The sequence below is a fragment of the Maniola jurtina genome, chromosome 9 (assembly GCF_905333055.1).
Source record: "Maniola jurtina chromosome 9, ilManJurt1.1, whole genome shotgun sequence".
NCBI classification, from domain to species: Eukaryota; Metazoa; Arthropoda; class Insecta; order Lepidoptera; family Nymphalidae; genus Maniola; species Maniola jurtina.
Window position 1 is genome coordinate 5,738,227 of NC_060037.1, and position 19,927 is coordinate 5,758,153.

Below are 19,927 nucleotides of genomic sequence, written 5' to 3' on the forward strand. Positions count from 1 at the left end.
TGGATATGAAGATGGATATGCCTTGTCGATTTTTCTGAAAAATTCAGATATACCTACATAACAAACCCGTCCTATTTAAGTCTCTTTGAAAAAGATACAGAATAAAATATTGACCGAAGATGCAAATTTTACTCTACCTACGAGTACTTGTACAAGTTTTATTTTAGTCTTTGACTGTTATCATCATTATCAAAACTAACTTTCTATTAAGTCATTCAAGAAAAAATCGTTGATGAATTACGACTGGACGTGCATTGGACGTGTGTTTGCAAATCGTGACTCTACGATTGATAGAGTCGCTGCTTTCTATTGTGCAATCCTACTGCCTGATTAATAAAACGGTTCAGGTGTTACAACAATTTAATAAATAAATTTCGAACACATAGTTACAATACATGCCCGTCGGCTACCTATATCATCCCCGACTAACGAAATGTACCTACCTATGTTATCTGTAACCACATTCCAGCTCCATCAAAAGATCCAGCCTACTGTTTTGCAACTTAACTCAAATGATAGTCAGACATTTGACATTTATTTTTAACTAGATAAGCCCGCGGCTTCTCCCGCGTGGATGCGACTACAATTTGTTATTTCGGAAAAGTGTAATTTTAACTAAGTAACAATGTTCAAACCTATATATCCTTTAGGTAGGTACATGATAAAGTTTATATTTAAATCATATTGTTTCTCTAGGATACTGGAAGGTTAATTCCACAGAACACACCATCCTTCTTAACTCTATAGAAACTAATTTACACCCATTGCAAATCTGTTTTTCTCAAAAATCAAGTTTTCGAAATAACACATTGCAGTCGCAACCGCAAACAGGCGTTATGATAACGAGTGATCCTACACAGTAAGTTTGATCTAGGCAAATGAACTACACAGATAGGTAGATACTAGATACCTATAGCTACCTAAGATTCTTCAAATAACTGCGAGCATCGTAGGAAGGGTAGCTAGGAGTGGTCTGCGTAGGCGCTTCTCGAGGCAAACATAATATTAAGTTCAGGTAGTGCGCCCACTTTTCCTTTCTGCTACGTTCACCGCTCCAGATTACGTCATTTACCAAGTCATGTTCGGCTGATACGAATATTGTATTAGGTAGGTACCTAAGACCTGCGACTTCGGCTATATACAATCACAGACGACGAAGAAAAATGAAAAATACGAACAAATGAATTCTTAGTACTCCCATAATGAGATGTTTATGTTTAGAAATCCGAACTTATTTTTATCCTACTATCATTGAATTGTAATGGCTCCAATATAAATCTTTGGATTGTATTTCTAAAATGCACGTTATGAAATTTTTTGATTCGTCTCCCGTAACTGAAAATAATATAATATGTGTAGACAATCCACAGACCGCGATCCGTGATAAAAATTAAGACGTCATAAACTATCATCATGAACAATCCATGATCGGCCCACTACTGAACACAGGCCTCCTCTTAGAATGAGAAGGGTTTACGCCAAGTGCTAATTGGCAGACTTTACACACCAGCATTACTCGTGTGGAGAACTCTCATAGGTAGGTATAATGTACCTGAGTAAGTATGCCTAAGTATTTTGCATAAGAGTCTTGTACCTATGCTGTGGTATTTGATTGCAATTTTCTACCAAATTTTTTGGCAATTTAAAATAGTAAAAGTTAAAGCTTTTTGACAGAGGACAAACGCCGAGATAATTCCAAAAGTGTCCAGTTTCTAACGACTTCCAAAAAGGAAATGGTTCTCATTATACTTAAAGTTTGAGTAGGTACGGAACTCTAACGAAAAACAAACTTCTTATAATATTATGTAGGTAGATATGTCCTATGTAGCTTGCCGAAGCCAGAATCTACGTTATAAATTATGATGAATCTCTTTGACGCCGACAGGCTAGCAACATGCCACTGCTTTTGCATAATGAAAGTGGCGGCGAAAAAATAAACTCCTGTGTTTTTCTCGGAGTAAAAAAACCTGTTTGAGATACCTAGACGAAAAAATAACATCTTGTTTTATATTTTTGCTTATTCATACTTAGGATATCTACGCATGTCTACGACCTGTCCTCTTTATTTTTTTAGGTAGATACTGGTATTTTTATCAGATCACATTCATAACTGTTTCTAGTCTCAATAACTCAACGGTAAAAGAGCGGACTGAAGTTATGATAGGCCGTAGATTCGGATTGCCTGAGGTAATAAGGCAGGTAGGTATACGTGTCTCTACCTGTAACAAGTCAGAGTCTAAATCAAATCTTCCGCGTGAATTTAGGTTGTTAAAAATCATGTGGAAATTCTTTTATTTTCCAGGACTTAAAATAGCCTACGTCTACGTAGGTACTTCCTATCTCTGCACCAAGTAGATGATATCCACAACTTTATCCATATGTATTTCGGTTTTTTTTAATCCCGTGGGAACTCTTTTATTTTCCACAACAAAACTTAGCCATGTCCTTTTCCGGGATGCAAGTTCGTCGAAATCGACTTAACGGATGGGCCGTGAAAATCTAGCAGACAGACAGACACACTTTCGCATTTAAGATATTAAGATTGGATATGCCAACGGATAGTCACTATAATTTTATCTACATCTACACTACCTATTATATAGAGAGGTAGAGTTTGTAAGTTTGTTTGTAGGGGGTAATCTCTGGAACTACTGAACCGATTTTGAAAATTCTTTCACCAGTAGAAAGCTACATTACTCCTGAGTAACATAGGCTATATTTAATTTTCAAAAAAATTGAGATCTCTACGAGAACTGTAATAAGTTACCTGTGCGAAGCCGGGGCGGGTCGCTAGTATTGTATAAAGGTATTACCTAAATATTATGTAAAATAGGCGAAACATCATCATTTTAAAGAGTCAGGCAGATAATATAATATAGCTAAATAGCCATATAAGTTAGCTTACGCAATGTCAAACTAGGTAGAAATCGCCACGCGATCTACATAACTACTTACTCTACAAAATCTATGCAGTAAGAATATTTGTCTATAAATATTAAAATATATAAGACTAAGATAAAAATCTTAGTTCAATAGTTTTCAGGTTATTTACCTGGACGCCTTCCATAGCGCCCTCGAACATCGTCCATCGTCCATAAGTGGTCATCAGAAACTTAACACGGGTCACACTGGGTCACCAAAACTATATCGCGGTTATGTCAGTTGCGTAAGCGTCAGGAAGTGTCCGCAGCAAGTTCACTACTGCGAAATGTGACGTGCCATGGCAAATAGACTGTTTAGTGCTTTATTAGCGCAAAGTGTGCAAATCGTTCAACGGTCGGACACCGATCGTGTTCACTTGCAGGGTGTCCACTCTTTTTTTTAAAGAATATTAGCCATGCTGATTCAAATTCAAATTCAAAATATTTTTATTCAATTAGACTTTTACAAGTTCTTTTGAATCGTCAAAAGCATCTACCACTGGTTCGGAATGCCTTTCCTACCGAGAAGAACCAGCAAGAAACTCGGCGGTTGCTCTTTTCAAAGATTTGATATACAATATTATGCCATGTATAAAAGCAATTGAAGTCCTGCGCATTGCTGGAGCGAATTGCAGGTCAAATCCACGCTTTTTTATCATTTACATAATCTTCGATAGTATAATATGCTTTTCTCAGGAGCATATTTTTAATAGATTTTTTGAACCTGTGTAAAGGCAAGTCCAAAATTGGCTGAGGAATTTTGTTATAAAAGATTATACAGGTGATCAGGACTAATACTCCCCTTTTCCCTGCAACTAAGTGTAAAGCTTGTGCTAGGAATAGGTACGACAATAGTGCAACCGGTGGGGGTTGAACGGAAGAGATTTCCACGGTTGTGCCACTTGTCTAGAACCTTGTTTGAACCGCCGACCTTTCGGAATTCAGTCCGCTCCTCAACCTTTGAGCTATCGAGGTTTTACTTATTTTATATACCTATTTTATAATAGCCTACTGGCTGATGCCCGCGACTTCGTACGCATGGATTTAGGTTTTTAAAAATCCCGTGGGAACTCTTTGATTTTCCTTGTTAAAAGTAGCTTACGTCACTCAGTTTCCAGGTCTTAAATTATACCCATGCAAAACATCTCGTCGACCCGTTCGTTGCTCCACCATGACGTGATTGAAGAAAAAACCAACAAACAAACACACTTTCGCAGCTATAATATGGTTAGAGTAACAAGCTCGTACGGCTGGGTCTAGTTTGAGATTTTGCATGTAACTATGTATATAAGCACAGAATTCTAGTAGTACCTACCTCTAATCTCTATACCATACAATAGTACATAGTCGTAATAGTCTGCCAATCCGAGTACTTGGCCAGCGTGGTAGACTATGGCCAAACCCTCATTCTGAGAGATCTGTGCTCAGTAGTGATCTGGCGAAGGGTTGATGATGATGATGATGATCTGATGAATATTTTCTCATGCGTAGTCGGGTAGTCTTTATCGCGATATTTTTGGGGTTCCGAAGGAAGTCAACAGAAACCTATTACATTACTAAGCCTCCGCCTGTCCGTCAGCCAGCGGGCTGTACCTACCTTATGACCGTACCAGGCAGAGCTGAAATCACTGAATGTGTTTGCCATAACAAATAATAAAATTTAAAAATGACCACCATAAAAACTAAAGTTATATTTCTCCTAGGAGTACAGAAAACACTTGACCTTTTTTTTTTGACTGCCGCAACCGAAATTTGGTCAAAACATTGTTAGGTTTAACTTGCTAAAAAGTGGGCACCCTAATTTATTCAGATTGAAATTGATTGCCGCAAGTCGCTTTCATTGTCGTGATTGAGGCAAATGGATGAAACGGACCTTGCGAGGTTGTTAGTTATAGTTATTGAACAAACGAAATACGGCAATGGCGATCCATTGATATTGAACTGATTTCATACGTGGGAGCGTGGTTTTCTGCCTGTCTTTTTGAAGTGAAAGCGAGCAGAGCGATTTTGGGATGAGTAAAAACTTCATGGTTGCGTCACCGACATGCTAACGTTAATAATGTTCGGAGTAGGTGTCCAGTTTTTTTCAAAGGATATTAGCCATGCTTAATCATGACTTATATTCCCCTTTCCCCTCCAACTAAGCGTAAAGTGTCTGCTAGGAGTAGATACGACAAAAATGCAACCGGTGAGGTTTGAACGAGATGGATTTCTACGGTTGTGCCACTTAGAGACTCCCTGCAAGTCGTTTGATGGCGTCTGCCCTATCCACCTAAAAAGAAGTAGGTACTGCGCTTTGCAATAAATAGGATTGTAAGTAGGTAGAAACAGCAGTCAAATAAAAGAACTCTGACCTTTCATTTCCTGCGCAAGAGCAGTAAGAGATGTACCAGTGCTAGTTACATCCACCCTTCACTGCAATTAAAGATTTTTACCTAAACCAATCGTATGCTGCACAAAATCTTACTAGTAAGCTGCTTTTCCTTAGATAGCAGGCAATCCTAACCCTACTAATATTATAAAGTAAAAGTGGGGGTGTTTGGATGTTTGTTACTCAATCACGCAAAAACTACTAGATTAACACATAGGTACATTTTTATCCCGGAAAATCAAAGAGTTCCCGCGGGATTTTGAAAAACGTAAATCCACGCGGACGAAGTCGCGGGCATCAGCTAGTTAAAAATAAATTAAATAATCAAATGGAGTAGTAAAAAAAACCACACCTTAATTTGCTTTCTTTATTAAGAAGTTCTAACAATCAGTTATGGCGTGAGGTTAAAAGGTCGACACACAAACGTAGTATGTACTCGTAAGCTTGTCAACAAATTGTTTAAGTGAGTACCTATTCATCGCTTGCTGCGTTTGCTCATACGTAAATCTCTCTCAATCTCGTATTGGCGCAAGTCCGCTCTTTCTAAGAAGTCGCGACGATCCAGAAACCTGAAAATAAAGTTTACTTTTAGTTTCTACTAAAATTGCTCGATGGTGGCTATTTTCTAATACATACTACTATAATATCATAAACGCGAAAATTTGTCTGTTTACCTGTCTTCTAGCATTTCACGGCCCATCTGTTTAACAAATAAGATTCGAAAAAAGCTACAAAATTGCTTGTAGCCTAGCAAACGACAGCGTTTATCTATTACTGTGCTGCAATCTATCTCTGTACCAAATTTGGACAAAATCAGTTTAACAGATGGGCTGTGAAAAGCTTGCAAAGAGACAGACACTTTCCTAGTTATAATATTATCTATAGTATGGATATAAAAGGGGAACTGACTGACTGTATCAACATACAACTTTAACCGCTCGCTGGGTCTAACAACTTGAGATTATGTAATGTAGATTTTCTTTATAACATGACAACCAAACAAGTCCCACTAAGACGGGATTTTCATAAATTCTACCTCAACGAAACTGGAGTAGGTCAGCTCATCATCATCATCATTACCATCAACCCATCGTCGACTAACTACTGAGTCTCCTCTCAGAATGAGTAGGGCTTGGCCTTAGTCCAAAACGCTGACCCTGGATTGGTAGCCTTCACACACCTTTGAGAACATTACGGACTCTCAGGCACGCAGATTTCAGTTCAGCTGCTTTTAAAATAATTATATCGCCAGTATCCAAACTTACCCAGCTTTCCCTTTGTTAATACTTGCAATTTCTTCCTCTACACCTTCTTCTTTTTTATATGTAATCCAATCTAGTTTAGATTTCTCGAGCGTCGATAGGGTGTTCTTCTTATTAAGCTGACCTAAAATATTGGATAGGCCACCGCCTCGACTTCGCGATTTTTCTTCTAATTTACTTACTGAAAACATAGAATTTTGTTTTAATTCATATTACACATTTTAAATGCGAAAGTGTGTATCTGTTTAATAAAGAATACCAATACAAATCTAACCTTACTGGCACACCAGTTTGGTGAGCGATAATATTATAGTTTCTTGTGAATTTTTTTTTTTGATTAAATAAATTAAAAAAAAAAAAAAAAAAAAAACAATTCTGATCATCAATAAGAATACCATAGTACCTCTTAACGTTTGGTAGAGATAGCTTGCATCCCTGATCCCAGATATAGGCTACTTTTTATCCCTGAAAATCGAAGAGTTCGATCGGGATTTTCGAAAACCTAAATCCACGCAGACGATATTGCAAGCATTATCTCAATAAAAATATAAAATTCTGCAAGTAGATCTATCTATCTGATCCCTTATATATATTTTAAAAGACATGACGTCGGATCCATTTGTGGTTAAAGTTTCCATATACCTAGATATCTGCTAGATTCTAGCCTACCATGAAAATGTAAGCGAAAGGAAAATACATTTGCGCATTAGTAATGTATGGATAATGGATATAGAAAATTATTAGATTATATTATTATTTTAACTACGAGTATACACACCTGTAGCAGCAGTTTCTGGGGTTTTAATTTTCTCTTTAATCATATTATTTTCAACAACAATAGTTTCTCCTGCAAATTCGAATATTCTTTTCTCTCTTTCTTTATCGCCTTCTTTATCTTTACTAACACTGGTTTGTTTAGGTTCCAGTACATCGCTGTCGGGTTTTACAGCCAGCGCAGGACTCGGTTCTGGTTTTGTAGTCTTTGGTTTTGTGTCAGTTCCTTCTAAGAATTTAGCCCATAGGTCATCTTCCCTTTTTTTATCTTCTTCTGGGTTTTCAGCGGCTGGTTCTACTTCCTCAGACGTCAATTCTTCTTTATTCTGAATTTCTTTAATACCGTTTCTTGTTTTTAGTTTTTTTTTACCTTTGGGAGGCTGCACAGACTTTCTTTTCTTAGCTTTGTGTTCTACTTTCTTTTCATACTCTAAGTTGGTTTCGTCATCTGCAGATTCTTCCTCTGAAACCTGAACAGGCTCTTCAGGCACATAGTCGTCATCACTTTCACTTCCAGAAGACATCTGAAATTTTTTGTAACCACATTAATCTTCTCAAAAAAATAAATACATATCTGTTTTATAAGTATCTGTTAAATATATATCTGTTGTAAAAAAAATTGACTAGGTAATATTTTAATTTGCACAACCATGGAATTTCACAAACAGATTTATGTAACCTACAACCATGTTCATTTTATTAAATAAATAAATAGACATAATACTAGGTGACGCGCTTTTATAAATAAATATGAAAGTGTTTTTGTTTGTCGGTTTGTTAATCACGCCGCAACGGAGCAACGGTTCCACGTGATTATTTTCATGGATATAGGTAAAGATCTGGAGAGTGACATAAGCCACAGTTTATCCAAATTTTATCCCCGAAAATCAAAGAGCACCAGCGGGATTTTTAAAAATTATGATTTTATCTTAATTAAAGATTTACGCAGAGTTGTTAAAAAAAAACAAGAATTTAAGTGGAGATTAACTGATTTAATCACAACAATTTAATGAAGTCTCGTGATTAAATTAGTTTAATCACCACTTGAATTTTTTAATTTGTTTCAGACAACTCAGTGTAAGAAAGTAAAACTTTTTACTGACACATAAGATGTTACGCGCGGCGACCACGCGTTCGCGCATTTCACGTTTCCTTTGCTTAAGCATTTCGCGTTTCCTTCGCCTTCTTGATACTAACAAGAGTGTCAACAAAATCAATTCTTCCTCCGAACTCGAAGAAAACATGGTTACAGAAATACCGCGTTGACCGTCGACCTGCGGGGCATTAGCAACTGCACGCTTGATTGAATACAAAGACTTTAGTGTAACTTTTAAACGTTAACTTTGGGTAAAGGTGTTGATTAGAGCCACCCGGCAACCGACCTGCAACCGCTTTGCCTCGTGCGGTTAGTATTCTATGGATGGACTTCAAATATCATAAATGCGAAAGTGTGTCTGTCTGTCTGATACCTTTTCACGGCCCTGCAGTTTAACCGATTCTGTCGAAAGGTACAGGGTTAGCTTATATCCCAGGGACAGAGTTCCCACGGGATTCCTAAAAACCTAAGTCCACTTGGATTTACGTTTTTCAACATCCCGAGGGAACTCTTTGATTTTCCGGGATAAAAAGTAGCCCATGTGTTAATCCAGGGTATAATCTATCTCCATTCCAAATATCAGTCAAATCCGTCCAGTAGTTTTTGCGTGATTAAGTAACAAACATCAACACTTTCACATTTATAATATTAATTAGGAATTAGGATTAGGATAAAGAATACTAACAGCACGAGACAAACCAGTGAACGTCTGTTTCTAATGAGCTATGACCTTGCATATGTATTTAGTATGGAAATATCAATCATGTCTTCCAGAAAGTTTATTTGTATACTAAATAACAGCTGTAAGCATAGGAACGTTAGTTTCGTAAAGTACACCATAGCCCCAGGGCTTAGAATGCGAATGCAGAACGTGTGACCGCCCGACGTCTGTTTCCTAATAAAATAACGATTTATTAATAAAGTATCAAAAAATTATAGTTCATTTATGTTCAACAATTGGTTTAGGATATAAATATAGGTCAATATAATATTACTTAATTAGCTTTACATTTAGATTGTAATCTTAGATTGTTTAGTAAAGTACTGCTGTCAGCACTCAGATGAAAAATGGTAGAAATAATAAAAGAAGATTTTTGAAAATCAATATTTTATTTCAACTGAAAGATTAACCTAGCAATTTACCAATCTGCTTAACCAATATAAACAAAATTTGTTACAAGCTACTATACTGGAAAATCATTGAATTGCTTTAGAATTCTTAAAAAATCTAAATCTGAATTTCTAAACAAGTTTCTTTCTATTTCTGTTTCTGTTTTTAACGTTTGATACTTCATAAAAGTTGCTTCCTGTTTTCGTACGCTTTTGCGCCCTTTCCAATGCACGTCTTTGCTTAGCAGTCATTTTCTTTTTAGTAGATGCATCATCGTTTGCCTTCAGTTTCTTTCTTTTCTGTCCCACCTCTTCTACTGTGAATGTACCACTTGCTACTTGGAGCCTCTTTCTTTTTAACTCTTTCACAGTCTCTGGATCATTAGTCAAATGATCTTCCACATCACTGCATACATTTTCATCATTGCTATAGAACTCACTAATATCTGAATCACTGTCATCTATAGTTTCATTTTTCTCTTCTTCTCCATTTTGTGATTTGCTTTCATCAAGTGTTTCATCTATGCCTTGTAACTCTTCAGGAACAACAATGTTATTGAGTGGCTTCACATCATCATCATTATCAAACTGCAATCCTACCCTGATCTTAGCAAAATCTTGTGCTATCACTAACTTATTGACAGTCAGCGTCGGTTTTTCCAATGCCTCATCCTTTGCCTCCAATTCAGTCACCTCGCTAGGAGTGTCTTCTTTTTTCTCTTCATTTGTTTTCTTTGCCTCTTTATCTGTTTCATCCTGCTTCGGTAACGGTACCTCAAATCCTTCAGGTGCAACATAAAATGGAAGTTTGCCTCTTTGCCAGTCATTCAAAACCATTTTTGATACCTGTGGAATATCAGGCTCTCCTTTCTTTAATAATTTTCCAGTTCGTGCTGCTAATTTTTCCAAAAACTCTGTTGCAGTATCCCATCCATCAACTTTGTATGTTTTCACAAGATACTCTTTTCTGACTCTTTTTATTACCTCTTCTATATAGTCTTCAGGGTTTTGCACTAGTTCAACTCTTACTACACCTTTAAGAACTTTTTCAGTATCCGTTTCTGCAGAAGGATACACAACGCCAGGACAATCAATTAAGTAAATTCTTCTCATCAATGTTATATACTGCCAAACTTTAGTTTCACCAGCAATAGGTGCAACTTTGCACACTTTCTTAGCTCTCAGTGTATTGATAACAGAAGATTTGCCTACATTTGGATAGCCAATGAGACCAACGCTGATTTGTTTTTTGTCAATATGCAATTTAGCAAACTGTCTCAACAAATTTATAAGTGAACCTTTACCAAAGGGATGTGTCATAGATGCATGAAAAGCTATTGTGGGATATTCAGAGCTTAAGATTGCCACCCATCGCTGTGTTACCCAGTTGGGAACCAAATCAACTTTATTTAAAATAAATATTAGGTGTTTATGTGGTTTTTCTTCTCTCAAGAATTTTTCCACATATGGACTACGGGTGCCCATTGGATCTCTAGCATCAAGTACTTGCAACAAGACATCCGAGGAATCTATCACTTTGTACAGTTCATTCCAAATTCTTCGGCTCATCCCTGCACCAAATATCCACTCCCTCTGACCATCTTTCATGCCGCTATCTTCACGGACTCTGTCTATATCCTTAGTCTCATCATATTTCTCAGCATTCTCTTCAACAGACTTAGACAAAGTTTCCAAGTCATTAAATTTTAAGTTGACTCGTTTTCTTTGTTTTTTTGGGCCAAATGTTTTATCAAACCCTTCTGTGTCAAGCAAATGAACTCTTGCATTTTTGGCCTTTTCATTGAGTAGTGTTATTGGCAAGTTGGTCGGTTTCATTATCACTTGATAAGGATTTTTGACTGCAGCTCCGAACTCATCTTGGAATTTTTGTAATGCATTTTGTGATATTACTCGAGAGTTTCCAAACCACTTTTGATTTGGCTCGACTCTAGCTTGGGTGCCGGATTGCAGCCAACCTTGAAAGGGCGCAGGTGTCAAAATTTTGCCTGTCTTATCTCTCTTCGCTTTGAAATTACGGTACATCTGAAGCCTCTTTATTGTTCCCTTAGTTCTAGGTTTTCCAACGCCCTTCAAACCTTCGGTTGGCCTCTCGGGATTCATGGAATGCCCCGATTTGTTGAAGCCCTGCTTTCGGGGCGCCCCCGAAGCAGACCTTACTTTCCCCATGGTGGAATTTAAAATATATCACAGCCACGAACACTGTATCTATAATAACACGCGGTAAAATAACACTGCTGCTTGCTCAAAAATCATATATTTTAGAGGTTATGTCAGTCAGACGCCTGTTGTTGACAGTTGCAGAAGAATTGATTACAACATGCTTAAGCACGAACTTCACACAAGTAATCGATTATTATATCTAGATAATACTAGGACTTACCTTTATCTGAAAACAGATAGTTTGATAGAAACTTTGATCTTATTATCAAGAAATAGAAACTTACTTTCGGTCTAAATTAAACATATACTGAATATCAATCAATATATTAAATAAATTACAATCTTCGAGAAACACTGCAATAGACAATAGACTTTTATTTTTCCTAGCAATTAGCATTTACTTCAGTTCGTTTCTAGCTTCAGAGTTATTGTGATCTATGGTTTATAGTTGTGGAAAACTTTTTTTCTGGTCGGTGCAGTGGTGGAAATCGATTATCTATCGGATTGAAAGCATCGATTACTAATAAAACATCTGAGATGTTCAGAATCTGATAAGATTAAATTTTACTAAACTGTTTATTATATGCGCTTCTTGGGCGAACCCCGTACTTTTGACATGAGAGCTGTTGACCCATAAAGTTAAAATGGCGCGTGAGAAGTCTTTTTGTACGGACTATCTATATTCCGGTACTTTATTAAATTCCGGTCAACGGCTCAATGGAAGAAATGGCATAAAAATTATAAAAAATCAGTCAACTGCAACTCACTAGTTTGGCAAAAATAAGACATATAGAAAATCACAAGATTAACCTGTGAGATTAACACTTTTTTAAATCATAGAACAAAAGTCCGATTTTAAAAATCTACGGCTTTTCAGCCTTTCATTTCAATTGTAAATTGTTCAGTAATCTCTAGGAACACCTAAATCTACAAAATATAGCTGTACCAAATATTTTTATGCAAAACTTTTTGAATAACATGCTAAAAATCCAAGCTACTATATCAATGTTACCCGCTTATACTGTACTGCATACTGCAGTGACAAAAAATTATAGTTTACTCTCTGGTTGGACTTCGTCTGCGATGGCGCTTGCTGGCGCGCGTGCTGTGCTTGTTTGGAGTGTTTTTTTTGTTAAGAGTGGCTGGTTTTTGTGTTAGTTGGTGTTTTTTGGTGGTGGAACTGACTGGGAAGCGCTCTGGGGGGGCGCCGCGCGTGTGTCGGCGGGCGCCGGCGCAGGCGGAGTCCATACTTGTATAAATTCAATAACTTGAAAATATCACAAACTTGACATTGGCTAATCAGAGTAAAGCCAGATTTAAAGAAAAAAAAAAACTCTCTGGTCTCGGGCCCATGCATGGCCCATGGTAAATGTAAATGACATTTACCTACTCTTTGTGTAAATGTCAGTACTCAATTGTCAAAACAAAATGTCAGAACAAAAATTCAGTGAAAATCGTATTTACTATTTTTCAAATTTCAGAAAGGCTTTGATCAAACAATAGTTTTTCATGGATGATGGTGTATTATAATTTGTAGTCTGATACAAAAGCACTATGTTTTAGCTAAACTAATTAAACCGTTATCCGTAATAAAGCAGTTCCAGTTTTGCTTTTTTTGTGTCGTTCTTGAATTCACGATCACAATTGCCCCGATGCCTGTAAGCATCCAGACTCTCAAGACAACATGTATGACATGTTGTCGGAATTTCGAGTATCAGAGTTTGATTCGTTTGTGGATATATTGAGACTGTCTCCTCGTGACGCTTTAGACACATTCGGCGAGATGTGGTACCCAGTATTTTTGTGGTCTCTGTGCTCGTCCGTATTCGTTCACACTTGTGCAGCGCTCGTTGCTTTTGGTACCCTCCGGAAGCACAAATACGGAAAGTTTTTCCCTGTGTTACTTATAGTGATGGGTGTGGTGAGCCCTGTGACCTCAGGTGTAGCCAGTAGTGCCGCTGTAGCTTTCATTTACCGTGCCGCAAACTTAGCCATGCCTCCCATACACGCCATGATATGGGGCATTGGACAGACTTTACTCGGAGCTGGTATTGGCTTCACAAGGATTTTAGCTACACTGTAGTAAAAGTGTGAGAGTAACAATGGTAATGGTTTGAACAATATAGAGAAGTTTAGGATTACAGTAATGTCAATTATCATAGTATAATAGTATGATAAAACAATCTTCAGTCATGGTGCTGAATTTTGCATGATTTCCTAATGTGTTAGCATCAATAATTTTAATTATAAACTGTATAATTATATGAAAATACTCATTAGTGTATCAAATTATGCTCGCTGTTAAGTGACACCTTTCACTCTTCATAAATAGTAAGTAAGCCTTCTGAGTAGTAAAAATGTAAAGGAACTTTTGATATACAATTGCATATAACTGTAGTATAGAAGTAAACTATTGTAGTAGTGATAGCACAGTGGCCAGCAAATATTTGTGTCGTAAGAGATCCTTGATTAGGTTATTTGAATTGATTTTATTGTAAAAATTTAGGATTATTACAATTATCTTACAAATATGACTGAGTTTGAACATTGTTACTAACTTTAAAGTAGTTTAAAGTAAATACTTTGAAGTCAGTGGCATGCAGGTAGTATGAAAGGCACTTAACTCAAGAATTTCAATACATAATTTAAAAAAAAAAATGGTAATTTTTAGCCTGCCTCGACTAGATGTAATGCACACTTCAAGCACAATATGCATTCCCTGAGAACTTAATTGATTACTAATTACATATACTTAACAAAAAATCTATTATGTTTTACAATTAGAATGTGAAAGCAATTGGTTTGATTCAGCTGCATTACTTTATTATTGATCTTTAATTAGACCCACCGAAATATAAAAATTAACATTTTACATGGACTGTATATTATTATAGCTTTAAAAGAATTACATAAGTGCAATGGTTTTATTTTGAGTATTGTAAATATTAGCCAAAATTTATAAATATAGGGAATTAATTGGCAAAGACATTTTTTGTGTATATAATCTGGAGAATTATTTATTTTTTAATATAGAATACTGTTATTGCTTTATTTCATTTCCTAGTGTACTTATCAATGAATACTTCACCTACCTCTGTTTAGAATGAATATCTTATTGGAATTTCCAAATGGAGTTAATGACGAAACAAAATTGTTGATAAATAATTGTTGAATTTTGTTCTTTGTGGTGGTACTAAATTCACTCAAATAACACTGAAGTATGTAGTAAGTGCCTATACATTTTGAATTAAAAAAAAATAACGAACTATAGCTTAAATAATATTTTTATTTTATATGAATAGATTCAATTTGGTACCTATTTATTACTAAACATCTGTTCTTAAATCTAAAACACTTATTCAGAATGGTGTTGTAAACAATGTATAAATTATTCTATAGATTTGCTTGTGTGCAAAATATTAAAATGATCATCAATCTCACAATTAGACATTTATAATCTGCAATATTAGCTAAGATAATTTGGGTGTATCTGTATAGTATCAATTTTATATAGGAAAGTATTACAATGATGTATCAAGTTTTTAATATCTATCAAAAGGGAAAGAATAAACTTGGTTTTTAATATAGAAATTGTTTCCTTTTATTATTTTTAAGCCAATAAATAAGATACAATAATAATATTTTTTAAATTGTCCTAAAGTAACATAAATAAACCTTTATATTTATACAAACCTATTTGATTTTTACTTCATTTATTGAAACCATAAAGTTATACATGACTATGGTGATAAAAATAATTTGTGTTTAGGTGTTAATTTAATTGTACACAAAATGTAACAGATTTAACTGTAGGGCCATCATTTTTATCAATCTTACTTGCGGAAAAGGATCAGTTCTTTGTAACAGTCAATTTTTGATGTGTTACAATTTCATATTGATAACAACATGATTAGTTATTAAAAAGTACTCAATGTAAATTGTATCAGCCATTTAAACATCAATAAATTGCACTTCACATAAAAATTAACATTTCAATAAGATACCTTAAAGTGTACTACTATGTATGTATTTTGAATGACTTCTGCGCTCATGACGGTAGTGGTCACTGTCATCATCTTCATGGCTTAATTCTTCAATTGTTTCGCCTAATATAAGAGGAAGTTCTAATTTCTCCTGTGATAAAATGTTCTGAAAAACAAAAAAATATAACATTAACTATAGGTTAAAAAAATCACTACTAAACTAGTGCTGTTCAAATTTGATATATCATATATTTACTTCTTCAATGTCTTCATTCCTAGTGTTTAACCTGAGATGTTCATGTAAAGACTTAGTTTCAGTTGTGGCATCTTGCAGTGCCAATTTCAACTCCACAATTTCCCTTCTTGCATTTGATAATAATGTTTCTGTAGTCCTTAAGTTGTCCTTTAGTTCTTTTTTCTCTGATTCCAGTTTAGCTTTAGAACTCGAAAGGGTTTTGATTCGGTTTTCATATAATTTCAATTCTGAATCACAGTTCTCTGTTCCAAGTGCATTTTTATTTGCTTGCAAATTACTGCACATTTGTTTTAGGTATGATACATTTTGTTCAAGAATGGCTTTTTCTTCTGTAATTAACTTTATTTCATTTTCTAATTGGCTAATTTTACATGACATTGCTGTGATTCTAGCTGATTGACTTTCAATTATGCTGTTTTTATCCGTAAGCTTTTCCTCCAAACTCTGAATTTTATTCACATATGATTGTAACTGTATTGATTTAGAAGCTGATTCACTTTCCAAAGAATGATTAGTATTCTCTAATATGTTAGCTTCCACAGAAAGACTTGCAAATTGTTCAAGCATATCAGACCTTTCAGCTTCTTTTTGGGATAGCAGATCCTCAATTCTTCTAATCTCTGCTACATAGTGCTGCAATTGCTGTTTCAAACCGTCTACATCTCTCTTTGATTTCTCTAATTCAATTTTTGTCAGCTTTAAAGCACCATTAGCATCTGCTAAACTGTTTTGTAAATGTTTGTTTTCAATAATGGCTGTATCCAATTGTTGAGTTATCCTTAATATTTCTCCATTTAGGAAATTAATTTGTGATTCATAATCAACAACTTTGTGTTCAGACACTTTATTTAAATTAAGTTTTCTCTTCAAGTCAGCAATTTCATTTTCTAGCTTATTTATATCATATGACTGTGATTTAATGTTATGTTCTAAAACTCCAATTTGTTCAGTTTTGTGATCTAATTCAATAACTAATTTGTCACGTTCTTTGTCTATTACCTTGATATTATCTATTAAATTTACTTTATCATTCTTTAGTTTTAGTATTTCCGATTGTAAATCTTTACATTTTTGTTCTAAGCTTTGAATTGTATCCTTAGATAAACTTAGTTTTTTCTGAGTAGTTAAAAATTCATTTTGTACCTCAACACTATTTCTTTCAGTTTCCAACTGTATATTTTTTATTTGATTAGCTAAAGTTTTTTCATTGATGTAATCTGTTTGAAGTTTTTTTATTTGTTCCCTTAAGAAGTTACATTCGTCTCGAAGTTGTTCTGCAGAAGCCTTCCCAGTTCTGTTGGTCATTTTATAAGAGCGATTTTCCTCATCCAACTGCTCAATTTCATTTTGTTTATATATTAAATCTCTTTTTAACTTATCTACTAGTTCTGTTGCTTCTTTATATCGTAAATAATATTCTTGCTTATCTTTTTTTAACAACTGTATTTCTTTGGTCATATCTTCAATTTTAGCAGTAAGTCTTTGAGAGTCTTGTTTATAAAAGTTACCTCTATCATTATTTAAGTTTAGAGATTTAAATTGACTCAACCGTTGACTCAGCAAAATGTTTTCCTTTGACAATTCTGAGTTCTCTGTGTTAAGGTGACTTATTATATCTTTGTAATTATTCCTTGTGAAGTCCTGTTGGGTACACATTTTAGCCTTTAATTCATCATTTTCTTTTTTCAACATAAGAATCTTTTGTTCACTTTCACATAATTTAGAATGTAAGTCCCTAATGAAAACATTATTAGGAGACAATTTAGGACTGATTTGTTTTCCACTGTCTTTATTAGTATTACTTTTAAAAAGGTTCATTGTTTCATTTAATTTATCCTGAATATTCATTATATAAGTCTCATATTTTCTTCTCTCATCTTCAAAGAGTTTTTTTAATTCATCTTTCATAAGGCACTTAGGACTATCTCTGGAAATTTCACTGTCAGATTTCATTTTAATGTTAAAGTTTTTATTGACTTCAGACAAACAAAGTATTTTATCTTGTAAGCTTTTGTTAAGTTCAACTAAATCTTTTATTTCTTTCTGTAGAACATCCTTTTCTTTTAATGTTAGAGTTAATGATTCACGAAGTTTTTGAATTTCAGCAGAGTTCTCTTTAGAACTTCTATGTGACAATTCTCTTTCTAATTCAGAATTCTTCAGAGTTAAACCCTCTATTCTAGTTTGCAAAAAATTTATTTCATTCATCATAGAGGCTAATCGTTTATTACAATCATCTTCCACTTTTAATGCTAATCTATCAACTTTATGCAACTCTTCCTGTAAAGTTTTATTCTTATCAGATAAACCCAAGGCACGGAGCATTGCTTCATGCTGCTTTTCTAGACTGTTTTCAATTTCCTTTTGCATGTTTTCATTTGCTCTTTCAAGTTCTTTGACTTGTTTGATAAGTTTTTGTATTTTTACATCAGGTTGGTCATTATAAAAGTCCTTACTTAAAGCTGCTAAAGGTCTTCCACCTTCTAAAAGTTTGTTTAATCTAATAATTTCACTATCTCTATGTTCTATTTGATTTTTAAGCAGTGTAATCTCATCAAAATATTCACTGTTCCGTTCTTGCAATGATTGAATCACTTTGTTAAGTTCTGAAATATCTTTGTCAGCAAATACAGTTTTCTCATCATTACATATGCAAATTTTTGATACTTGATAATCCCCTCCATCCTTCCTCTTATTGCGACTGCTAAGTGTTTCCGCACACAACCCTCTTAAACTTAGGTCCCGTATATCATGTTGCAACTTGCTAATTAAAGTTTCCTTTTTTGAAAGCTCATCTGTTAAAGCTTTTATTTTTCTCCTACTGTCCCTGGTTACTTTTAGGTTTTCCTCTTTTAGCTGCATCAATTCTCTATGTAGCTGGTTATTTTCTTGTATAAGTCTAACATTGTCACACTTATATGGTTCTGCTTCCATCAACAAAGAATCTCTCTGCAGTAGGGCCTCTTTGGAAAGGTCCATGTAATGCTGTAAACTGCGTGTCGTTTGGAGCAAATCTGCAAGTATGCATTCTACCAAAGGTACGGCGTCTACGGGTAACGTACTATTATATCCGAGTTCTTCCAGTTTTCTTTTTAAATTGAAATAAGCTTCACCCATATTGAATGAAACCGTTATGATTTTAAAATATACAAACTGCTCCCTAACTCTTAATTATTATCCAAATCTAATCACACAACAATAGACGATCGTATCACTAAAAAGTGAAATTAAATTGTAACTTTTAAACATTCTTATTTACATGAATAATTCAAACAATTTTGTTGAAATTCATAATAATTCATGGTTGAAGTGGTTTTTTTTTTTTTTTTTTTTTCTTCTCGTCTGGCTTTACATAGATTAGCCAATGTCAGGTTTGTAAGTTGAAGTGGTTGTATGTTGTAAAATGATGTCCACAGATGATGTCACTGACGTAACACGTTTGAAGTTGACATACAACCTACTCACCTACTCTATGGTTGACAATTGACAGCGTTGATTTGCTTTTTAACGGGCTTTACGGCTCTGGATTCTAGCTCTATTGAGCCTTTGACAGCGTTGATATTTGACTAGAGCACAGAGTCAATACATTAATTTTATTTATTTTCAACAAAAAAAATATCCTTATTGGTTTCTTTGTTGTGCTTGTAAATGCTTGATAGCTTGTCTGAGCAGTAGAAGAATCTGAACAAGCGGCATGCAGTAAAATGTTCATATATTATTGCAATTACAGTCCCACTTCCAGGCTCAAAAAAACTAGAATCCAGAGCCGTAAAGCCAGTTGAAAAAAACTTTTCATTGTGTGGTGGTCACGTTCACCGACAAGAAAGAAAGAGCTCTGGTTCGCCCACAGGGTTCGCCGTGTATGTATAACGTAGTGATTACATACTCTTTGGTTGCTCTTTGGTGTATGTGTGAAAAAAAAGGCCTTAAAGGACTGTTATCCAGGCCCGTAAAATAAATTAAAAAAAAAGTA

General features: G+C 34.9%; 4 protein-coding genes across 5 annotated transcripts in view; 1 reads left to right on the forward strand and 3 right to left on the reverse strand.

Moving 5' to 3' along the window:
- Positions 1-3,199, reverse strand: part of LOC123868211 (breast cancer anti-estrogen resistance protein 1) — a 118,194-nt gene extending 114,995 nt beyond the window's left edge. Inside the window, exon 1 of the mRNA XM_045910629.1 lies at positions 3,053-3,199. Within this exon, the coding sequence (XP_045766585.1) occupies positions 3,053-3,106 (54 nt within the window). The 5' untranslated portion in view covers positions 3,107-3,199. The remainder of the gene's footprint in view (positions 1-3,052) is intronic.
- Positions 3,200-5,645: 2,446 nt separating this feature from the next.
- LOC123868225 (nucleolar GTP-binding protein 2) lies at positions 5,646-11,872 on the reverse strand. The gene is made up of 4 exons (XM_045910658.1): positions 9,706-11,872; positions 7,333-7,852; positions 6,558-6,735; positions 5,646-5,861 (listed from the first exon to the last, which is right to left on the reverse strand). Exons 1-4 carry the CDS (start codon positions 11,719-11,721, stop codon positions 5,768-5,770), a joined length of 2,808 nt encoding a protein of 935 aa, XP_045766614.1. The 5' UTR covers positions 11,722-11,872; the 3' UTR covers positions 5,646-5,767.
- Positions 11,873-13,126: 1,254 nt separating this feature from the next.
- Positions 13,127-15,302, forward strand: LOC123868223 (transmembrane protein 170A). The gene has a single exon (XM_045910656.1). It carries the CDS (start codon positions 13,400-13,402, stop codon positions 13,796-13,798), a length of 399 nt encoding a protein of 132 aa, XP_045766612.1. The 5' UTR covers positions 13,127-13,399; the 3' UTR covers positions 13,799-15,302.
- LOC123868209 (centrosomal protein of 135 kDa) lies at positions 15,293-19,270 on the reverse strand. Of its 2 annotated transcripts, none has more exons than XM_045910626.1 (2): positions 15,958-19,270; positions 15,293-15,867 (listed from the first exon to the last, which is right to left on the reverse strand). In XM_045910626.1, the coding sequence occupies exons 1-2, from the start codon at positions 19,069-19,071 to the stop codon at positions 15,721-15,723; spliced, it is 3,261 nt and encodes a 1,086-aa protein (XP_045766582.1). In that variant the 5' UTR covers positions 19,072-19,270; the 3' UTR covers positions 15,293-15,720. The 2 variants fall into 2 exon arrangements, with proteins under 2 accessions (XP_045766582.1, XP_045766581.1); XM_045910625.1 differs by having other exon boundaries at positions 15,293-15,864; positions 15,955-19,270.
- Positions 19,271-19,927: the final 657 nt, after the last annotated feature.

Coding starts and splice junctions, on each gene's coding strand:
- LOC123868225 (XM_045910658.1), bottom strand. CDS start 11,721: ATGGGGAAAGTAAGGTCTGCTTCGGGGGCGCCCCGAAAGCAGGGCTTC. Junction 7,853..9,705: donor ACTTTTATGAAGTATCAAAC/GTTAAAAACAGA, acceptor AAAAAATTTCAG/ATGTCTTCTGGAAGTGAAAG. Junction 6,736..7,332: donor CCCAGAAACTGCTGCTACAG/GTGTGTATACTC, acceptor CTATGTTTTCAG/TAAGTAAATTAGAAGAAAAA.
- LOC123868223 (XM_045910656.1), top strand. CDS start 13,400: ATGTATGACATGTTGTCGGAATTTCGAGTATCAGAGTTTGATTCGTTT.
- LOC123868209 (XM_045910626.1), bottom strand. CDS start 19,071: ATGGGTGAAGCTTATTTCAATTTAAAAAGAAAACTGGAAGAACTCGGA. Junction 15,868..15,957: donor CTAGGAATGAAGACATTGAA/GAAGTAAATATA, acceptor TTTTTTGTTTTT/CAGAACATTTTATCACAGGA.